This window comes from Python bivittatus, unplaced genomic scaffold (assembly GCF_059951505.1).
Source record: "Python bivittatus isolate LINGU-HERP-01145 unplaced genomic scaffold, Pbiv_v1 ctg000670_np1212, whole genome shotgun sequence".
Lineage (NCBI taxonomy): Eukaryota > Metazoa > Chordata > Lepidosauria > Squamata > Pythonidae > Python > Python bivittatus.
This window is the reverse complement of record NW_028277094.1, coordinates 9,723,562-9,733,464: the sequence shown is the minus strand read 5'-3', so window position 1 is coordinate 9,733,464 and position 9,903 is coordinate 9,723,562. Positions and strand designations below refer to the sequence as shown.

The 9,903-nt window shown below is 46.2% G+C and overlaps 1 protein-coding gene across 1 annotated transcript; it reads left to right on the top strand.

The window, feature by feature from the left end:
• The first annotated feature begins 693 nt into the window (after positions 1-693).
• Positions 694-6,408, top strand: SLITRK2 (SLIT and NTRK like family member 2). The gene is made up of 2 exons (XM_007430113.3): positions 694-1,255; positions 2,716-6,408. Exon 2 carries the CDS (start codon positions 2,759-2,761, stop codon positions 5,330-5,332), a length of 2,574 nt encoding a protein of 857 aa, XP_007430175.1. The 5' UTR covers positions 694-1,255; positions 2,716-2,758; the 3' UTR covers positions 5,333-6,408.
• Positions 6,409-9,903: the final 3,495 nt, after the last annotated feature.

The following is a 9,903-nucleotide window of genomic DNA, read 5'->3' as shown; positions in this document are numbered from 1 at the left end:
TTCCTGCACCTTGTGCCCAATTTCTCTGTTTATCTATCTATTTTTAACAAAGACCCAGTAGACATTAGCCGGTCAGCTGGCCAAACCAAGTTACGGAAAATAAGTTTGGGCCTTCTATTAGCAACTTTGACCCCTTGACCAATTCCTGAACCCCTCTTTGGAGGAGAGCTCCTGCACTTCAAGCAAATAGACCCCCCCCTTTTTTTCTCCCCTTTCCCCTCAAGGAGATAGCCCTGAGATTCTTCCTATTCTTTTTATTCCCACCACCCAGAAGATGAACCAAGCCTGCTGCCCTTCCGCAAAGCAGAAGGAGGAGGAGGAGGAGGAGGAAGAAGAGGAGGAAGAAGAAGAGGAGGAGGAGGAAGATGAGGAGGAGGAGGAGGAGGAGGAGGAGGAGGAGGGCGAAGAGGAGAAGGAGAAGGAGAAGGAGAAGGAGAAGGAGAAGGAGAAGGAGAAGGAGAAGGAGAAGGAGAAGGAGAAGGAGAAGGAGAAGGAGAAGGAGAAGGAGACGTATTATTTTCCCCCTCTCCGGAGAGGAGCACACCTTCTCGCCCCCTCGTTCCTATTGCCCAGGCTGCCTTGTTCCCCTCAACCCAGCCCGGGCGAATTGCCCCAATGCCCCACTCATCACCCACGCACGCACACACACGCGCGCGCACACACACGCAGCCCTCCCGGAACAGGGCACCGCTGCCGCTCCGTTCAGCAGCTGGAGAGCGGCGCCGGGCAGAGTCCCCGCCCCGCCCGCTCGTGCATCCCCCCCGGCCGGGCAAGACCAGCCCCGCGCGTGACGTCAGCCGCGCTGGCTCCATGCGAGGCCAGCCTGCCCGCAGGCAGCCGAACTCACTCAGAGGGCTGCGGGCGCCGCCGGAGTGGAGGAACCGGCCAGCCGAGGCAGCGGGGCTCCCGCGTCCGCTCCGCTCCCTGCGCCTTGGCCCTCGCCCGTCGGAAGGACTCCGCCCGCGCGCATCTTGCGCCAGACTCACCGCCAGCCTTGCCCGCTCGCCCGCTCGCCCGCCCGCTCGCTCGCTCGGGGCGCTTTGGGAAAGTCTCGCCCGGCGCCTCCCGGGTGGGGGGCGCGGAGGCGCAGCGCTCGCCGTCGCCCGGCTCGGCTCGGCTCGGCTCGGCTCGGCCCGCCCCGTCAGCCGCGGCTGTCGGGCTTTGCTGCTTCTGCTTCGCCTCCCTGCCGCGGAAGATGCTGACCTCGTGGCTGCGCGCCCGGGCCAAGGCGGAGAGGTTGCGCTTCTCCGGATGAGTGAGTACCGCAACGGCGGCGGCGGCGGAGGAGCCGGGGGCTCTGCGGGCGCGGGGCGTGGGCGTTGCTGAAGGGGGGGGGGCGGTTTCTGAGCTTGCCAGCTGGGGGGAGAGAGAGAGTGTGTGTGTGGGGGGGGTCGCCTTTCGCCTCCCATCAAGTGGTCTTGGTCCGGGTTGACTCAAGCTGATGTTTAGAGGGGACTTCATTTCCCTCAATAGCCTCCACATTTGGAGGGTGCCTCAATTGTACAGAAAGTGTCTTGGGGGGGTATAAAGTAGATTGGGGGGGCAGAGGTCCTGGAGAAAAGAAGCGGTTGCCTGTTGGGGGAGATTTAGTTGCTCTGAATCTTACTTCTCCAGCTTGCCTCACTATGGAGGTCAAGGAATTTCTAGCAAGAGACTCTTAATACGGGGTAGGCAGTGGGGGGACTTTCCTACCTTCATTTTCTGTGTCCCTCGAGATTTTTAGTTGAAGAAATAGAGTCCCCCTCCCTCCTTTCCTCCACAGTTTTTATTGTCAAGCATTGAATTCAGTGGGTGGTGGTGGTGGTGGTGATGACTTAAGAAATGGAAAGCAGAGTCTGCAGGATCCTTAGCTTGGTAGCTTGGTGTGTTTTTAAAGAGCATTTGTCTTTGCATGTCTGTATGCACCCTCCAATCTTCCCATGGGCAAATTAAGGAGCAATGGAATTGCACCCTCAGGGCCAAATCTCTGATACCATTTGTCCAGCTTTTCAGGTGGATGAGGGTCCCCCAACAGAGAGCTTGGTTGTATCCCTGGACTATTGGGTGGGAGTTGGGCCATTGGGAGTAATTGGGCCAACTAGAAACCGTGGGGCTGAGAAGGGGGGAAGCTTCCTTCCCCTGCAGCAAGAGCTTTTGATTAAGGTGGAAATGGGGGGGGGGGCGTTGGGGTGAAGCCACGGGGGAGAGGAAATGAGCCAGGCTCCCCCTCGCACAAAAGAGTTTCCATGGCACAGGACTGCGTGGCAGAGGGAAGGGGAAGAACTATGGAAGTGCGGGGCTGTTGAGTCAGAAAATTCCCATAGTAATGTGACCATCTGGGAAAGGGAAGAGGATGGGGAGGGAGAGGAGAAGGCTATGGACTCTCAGCAGGTTGAGACCACCTTCCTCTCTCCCCTCGCCCCAAATATTTTGGGGGGAGACAGTGCTGGCACAGAATAGGACAACTTGGTGAAGAATCCTAAAGAACAGCCCAAACTGTCCAAGAGGTTGCAAAGTCATAGCTCTGGTGGGGAGTCCAGGAACAGAAAAGGTCCTGTGAAAGGGGCAAAGCTCCCTTCCTCATGAGGAGGCCCTGAAAGGAATCATTGGAAGTCCGTGTGAGGGTAAGCCTTGAGGACTGTGGCACAGCGTGGCTGCATTTTTCCCATGTTCTATGGGAACATGTGTTGTTTTATTGATGTTACTTATGTTCTGCCCTTCCTCACCTCCCTCAAGGCTTGACTGTTGGCGCAGAAGGTGGGCTCCAGGGAGCATAAAGATGCAGAAGGGAGTTTGGCTGCTGAGTGTGTTCACAGTAGCTGGGATCGCGCCGACAGAGAGCCGCAAACCAGCCAAAGACATTTGCAGCAAGAGTCGCTGCCCTTGTGAGGAGAAGGAGAACGTGCTGAATATTAATTGTGAAAACAAGGGATTTACAACTGTCGGCCTCCTCCTGCCTCCGCCGTCCAAGATCTATCAACTCTTTCTCAATGGGAATGCCTTCGCGCGTCTGTACCCCAATGAATTTGTCAACTATTCCAATGCCGTGACGCTCCATTTGGGCTACAATGACATGGAAGAGATCCGAACTGGGGCCTTTCTGGGCCTTCGGATTCTTAAGAGGCTCCACCTCAACAACAACAAGCTGGAGATCTTACGGGAGGACACCTTCCTAGGCTTAGAGAGCCTGGAGTACCTCCAGGCTGACTACAACTACATCACTGCTATTGAGGCTGGAGCTTTCAGCAAACTCAACAAGCTGAAAGTATTGATCCTCAATGACAACCTGTTGTTATCACTTCCAAGCAACGTGTTTCGCTTTGTCCTGTTGACCCACCTGGACCTCAGAGGGAACCGGCTGAAAATGATGCCCTTTGCCGGAGTCTTAGAGCACATTGGAGGCATCATGGAAATTCAACTGGAGGAGAATCCATGGAACTGTACCTGTGACCTTCTGCCTCTCAAAGCATGGCTAGATACCATCACTGTCTTTGTTGGGGAGATTGTATGCGAGACCCCTTTCAGGTTGCATGGCAAAGATGTCACCCAGCTCACGAGGCAGGACCTCTGCCCTCGAAAAAGTGCAGGTGATTCCAACCCAAGGGAGAAGCATCCTTCCCATTCAGACACACACATCCAGAGACTTCCCCCAACAGCTAATTCTGCTGTTGGTGCCACCAGGCCTCCAAAAGCCAGCCGCCCACCCAAAACAAGGAACCGTCCTACCCCACGGGTCACAGTATCTAAGGACAGGCAGATTTTTGGGCCCATCATGGTTTATCAAACCAAATCCCCCGTGCCACTGACTTGCCCAAGTGTTTGTGCTTGCACTTCACAAAGTTCTGACAATGGGTTGAACATCAATTGCCAGGAGAAAAGAATTGGCAACATCTCCGATCTCCACCCCAAGCCCACCAGTCCAAAGAAACTCTATTTGACAAGCAATTACTTGCAAACTATCTATAAAACTGATCTCTTGGAATACCCATCACTGGACTTGTTGCATTTGGGAAACAATAGGATTGCTGTGATCCAAGAAGGTGCCTTTTCTAACCTCACCAGTTTACGTCGACTTTATCTCAATGGTAACTACCTTGAGATCTTGTATCCTTCCATGTTTGAAGGGCTCCACAGCTTACAGTACCTCTATTTAGAGTATAATGTGATTAAAGAGATCCTGCCACACACCTTTGATGCGTTGGGTAATCTTCACCTATTATTTTTGAACAACAATCTTCTGAGATCCCTGCCTGACAATGTCTTTGGAGGCACCACCTTAACTAGACTCAACCTGAGAAACAACCATTTCTCATATTTGCCTGTGCAAGGTGTCCTTGACCAGCTTTCAGCCCTAATTCAGATTGACCTTCAAGAAAATCCTTGGGATTGTACTTGTGATATCATGGGACTGAGATACTGGATAGAACATGTCACCGAGCAAAACAATCAGCAGTCAGGAGGTCCAGTGGTTATTAATGAAGTGATCTGTGATTCTCCTGCCAAGCATGCTGGAGAACATCTCAAGACCTTGAGCAAAGAAGCCATCTGCCCTGAGAATCCCAATCTGTTAGATTCTTCTCTCTTGTCATTCAATCTGAATACAGATATGCCACCAGCCTTCAGTATCTTCCCCAGCGCCTTTCCGGAAGTACGGACTGAAGTCCCCCTCTCTGTCTTAATTTTGGGCCTCCTGGTTGTGTTTATTTTGTCCGTCTGTTTTGGGGCTGGGCTGTTTGTCTTTGTCCTCAAACGCCGTAAGGGCATGCCAAGCGTGCCCAGCAGTGCCAACAACCTTGACGTCAGTTCCTTCCAACTGCAATACGGGTGCTACAACAGCGAGGCCCACGATAAAGCTGAAGGGCATGTATATAATTATATCCCTCCCCCCGTTGGGCAAATGTGCCAGAATCCTATCTACATGCAGAAAGAAGGAGACCCAGTTGCTTACTACCGGAATCTCCATGAACTGAACTACAGTAATCTTGAGCAGAAAAAGGATGATTCACCTGGCTTTGCATTTACAATCACAGCAGCGGACATGCTGGAGAAGCAGCCGTTTTCAAGGGAGCCTGAACTCCTGTATCAAAACCTTGTGGAGAGAGTGAAAGAGCTGCCCAGCGGAAGCATGGTCCAGTATAATTTTTGCACCCTCCCCAAAAGGCAGTTTACCCCTTCCTACGAGTCCAGGCGACAAAACCAGGACAGGATAAATAAAACAGTTTTGTACGGGACTCCGCGGAAGTATTTTACAGAACTGTCTAAACCGGAGCTCCCTTTGCTGCAAGGAAAATTGCAGGCCGAACCGGACTACCTCGAAGTTTTGGAAAAACAAACTGCCATTAGTCAGCTGTGAAATGGGGAGGGGGGAGGCCGGGGGGGTGCATTTGATGGGTGGGAAGAAGTCTTTAAAGACTTAAGACATCCAATGAAATTGGTCACAGCTTATGATTTTTTTTTTCCCCCATCATCGGTGAGAACATTCTCATACCAGGTCAGGTTTTGGATGGGTGCATTCTACTAAATTCCCTTTAAGTTATTATTATAATTATTACTATTGTAATATCTTTTGTTGCATATCTTCCTGCTTTTCCCTCCTCAGCCTTTTATGAACTGAATGAATGTTTATATCAGACCATTTGCATCAGTTGATTTCTGGGGGGCGGGGGGGGGAGACAGTAGACAGACATTGTGGAAAGGGTCTCCCCACACCCGTGCCAGAACTGAAATGGAAAAAGAATGTCTCAAAGAGAAGATCTGTCCTTCCTTCACTAGATCAGGACATTTTTTCTCTCCCCCCCCACCCTTTTTTAATTATTTTTTTGTAAATAAAAGTATTGACAGTACATCTTTTTCAATTGTCGAGTACAGCCACTGGACATCACCTCTGTATGTGTGCGTTAAGGTGTCTCTACACTTTAAATACATTATCACTTGTCATGATTTCAAGATATTGTATTTTATTTTTACATTAGGGGAGAAATGTAAAATAGATCTCAGCTCTGCTCTGACAAAAGGGGTTACTGCTTAACTGACAAGCAAGATCCCATATAAGAGAGTTTCTTTCTAAGACTTTTCATGGACTAAACTGTAAAGTCTTGATTTACCCCACTTTTTTTTTTCCTGGCCTCATTTTACATGAATTTTGAAATTGTCTAAGAATTTAGCAGTGGATTGGGGTATCCAGTTGCCTCAGTTGGGAGTGATAGTTCCTTGATTAAAAAAAAAAAAATTAACACAAAATCCATACCCCCTGATCAACAGGTATCCCATCTTTGTTACGCTGCAGTTCCTAACACCGTTATAATGTTCAATGTTTTTCAGATTATTTGCCTAATTAAGAGAACATTCCTTTACTTGTAATATATTTTTTCTGCATTAAAATTAGATATTTTTATACATTTAAAGACAAGAGTTTCCATTTCCAATGCTTGGGGGATATATATATATATATATATATATATATATGACATATATATATATCTATCTATATATATATGTATGTATATGTGTGTGTGTGTGTGTATGTACGTATGTATATATATATATATATATATATATATATATATATATATATATATCTGTATCTGTATCTATGTATGTATGTATATGACATGGCATGGAAAAAACACTTTATTTTTTTAAATTCCAGATGTAATGTTTTGTTTATAGTAATCACATGAAACCAGTGTGAATTTTCCCATGGGGTTCTCGATAAGGGGGGGAAAATTGTAAGGGCTTGTATACAATTATACTGTAAAAATTGTAAGGGCCTTTCTGGGTTATATTTAACTCAAACTTTCTCCTTTCCCAGTGAACTCTAAATTTGGCCAAACAAGCTACCAGATATTAAGGCCATAAGAATATTTTTAATAAGTGAGTGAGAGTAAGATCCAGTCCCAAATAAGCATTTTTGAAGTCTCATTGATTTTCATATTGAACTGTTACTGACGGTGTTCTCTTGGATAATGGTAGCTCCTCTGCCACCATCTTATCCCTGTATGGTTCATCGTATGTTGTAACTTACAATGTCATCTAAAACTGAAGGAACTACATGTTTTTACTATCCAGAAAGCAGGACTTGTAACCTACACCAAGGTCTAGTTACCAGTCCCTGCTCTTTCCAGAATGGTTTACAACTGTTTTCTGGTTTATGAGATGTCTAGTTTGGATGGTCAACCTTGATTAATAAGCAGCATGGAACAGTGATAAAATGGTGGCATTAACTGATCTTTTCAACAGAGCGTGTTGTGAAAACCCAGCGTGGTCTGAATTCTCCTGGGGAAATTTGAGATTCCTTTAAGCAGGAGTGCAAAATAAATAAATACAAGTAAGCAAATCAGTAAGCAAATAAATAAATAAATAATCCAGCTGCCCTGTCATTATTAGCACTGAAAGTATTGGCCGTGGAGAATAAGATGTAATTTTGCCACCCGCCTCTCTCCAGTTGTGAGTGTTCTGCTTGTTTGGCTCCTGCTAAACCTCCAGTTCGATGGTCCCTAATTGTGACAAGCTCATTGGAAGAAGGACTGGCCAATCAGAAATTGTTTTCTAGCTCAACCTAAACCAATGGATCAGAGAGAAAGAGGGAAGGGGTGGGGGGAAATGAGACATTAGAACACACACACTTGTTCTCCATCCTCCGAAGCAATCTGGTATTCTTCAGGGGCATTGGTCTTCAGTCCCCATCATCTCTTCCAGCAGTGGGGACTGTCAGCTTAAGACAATGGAAGTTGCATGTCAAGGTATCTGGAGGTCACCAAGTTGAGGAAAGCTGGTCCAGCAATGTTCTGCTCAAGGCATGAATCCAAGCCAGAAGACGTTCCAGCAGACAGAAACAGGAGGACCAGTTTGGTGCTTGCTGTTATAAATAAGTTGATTTTCAACAGTTTTTTTTTTTAACTTTTCTCTTGCTGGTTAGGGTTTTTTTTCCACCCACCCACTAACATCATTGCAGTTCCTGGGTTTGTGGACCCTTAAAAAGAATTACCAAGATTATTGCAAACAGCATTTGCAGTGCATCTCTTTGTATAACCATTTAAATTGAGCAGGACTTTTTTTAAAAACCCTCTGAGAAAGGTCAATAATTTTTATTCTCCGTTCCACCTTGGCTTTGTTCTGTATCTGCATGCAGATGCCTTGGTGTGTCTTCACTTTAATCTTTACTGTGCCTATCTTAAAGGTGATCTTGATTCCCGCAGAACCCGGAACCCGTGTTAATGAATGAAAACCTGACAAATCCTTGTGAGCATTAAAATATTTTTTTCCTCTCTCCTTAGGTGCAAACATAACTAAGGAGAGTTCCTTCCCCCCCCCCTTTTTCCTCCTCCTCAACAAATTGCTCTTATTTATAACAAAACCAGTTTTGTTTTTGCCTATTGTAAATCCTTATGCAACTGGAGTGATGTTCAGCATATAAAGTAGGCCAGGCTTTTCAATTCCTTATTAAAGCAATTGATGGCTTCTGAAAGGAATGCACTGTTTCCTTTTCATAAATAGATTAGTGGAGAAAATAATCCTTTTATTATTATGCCGATACAGAACTGGACTCTGTCGGATGGAATCTACAATCTTTTGCAGTTTCTCATGTTATCTTATCCAGGGATAGGAAGAAATCTTAACTCACAGGAATTGTGTGTGCATATATATGTGTATATATGCACATATGTATAAATTCTTGCAGGCAATACTGTTTTTAAGTAGACTAAGGCCAAAAGGAAGCAAACTTATGTCTTGGCATAAAATCTAGGGCTTCTGTGAAGGGTTCTAAATGGCCTTCTCATGACTCAGTGTGGCAACTAATCAATGTTCTCTTACATGTTGATTTTCTACTTTTAGATCCCTTAAATTTTCTCCCACTCCTGCCTACCCATTAGATCAAATTTTACGTTACATTTATATTTAAAAACCTACTGGAAAATCCATCTTCACAAATAGGCCAGGCTTCAGGGAAGTCAAGTCGTACTTGTTAGCAAAAGCTGGGATAAATGCTTGTTAGCAAAACTGGAATAAATAACATCTATTGTATTCTTGAGAAGGTAGTTGTTTGAAGACTTCTAGAAAGGAGCTAGTTAGGGATTGTGTTTTAAGAAAGAGGAGGTGTTTTCCCTTGAAAAAGCCCAAGAAAGTTGAGGCAGGAGAGTTTCTTCTGGTTTACAGTGCTTTGTGCTTCAAGGTGGCTACATTTTTGCATGTCCAAATATATTCCTATTGACGTTGTGCAAGTATACACAGCTTTTTACTTGGGAAGTACTTGGGGTAAATATGCATTCTTGTTACAGAACGGTATGCTACTTTTTTATCATTTATTTTTAACCTGCGGAGGACTAGTTGGAATCTCGTTCACTGCTCACCGGCAGTCCATCTGTTAAGGTGAACAGGAATTTTTGGCAGGCAGGTGAAAAGCCAAGGATCCTTGGCTTTATTTTAATAGCTCTTTGTGAGACATTCATTTAGCGTGATTGGGCTTTTTTCTGCAGCTTGGGAGAAAACAGGAAGCTGCAAAGGTGAAAAGAATTAAGAGAAAGACACATTTTAGAAAAGGAATGTCAATGAGATGTTATGTGGCCCCTCCTGCTTTTATTTTCTGCCCCAAACACTGATGCTTCAGCCCTACCCAAAATGGCACTAGCTATTTTGAAAGGGGAAAAGCAACCAAGGAGGCCACCCTAAACCAGGATCCTTCCAGTTGGGTGCAGATCCCAAAATTCACCAACATGGCTGTTGCTGAGAATTCAGGAACTGAAGTCCACTTATCTGGAGGCCACTCAGCTTGGCAAAGATTGCTAGGTGTGAGGAACAATCTGGGCAGAATTACCAGTTATGGAATGCTTTTGTGGTAGTAGCATTCTTATTCTGTGTGGACTTATGAGGAAAGAGTGACTGGCCCAAAGCAGGAGCTTTTTCAACCTGCAACTCTGATAGGCA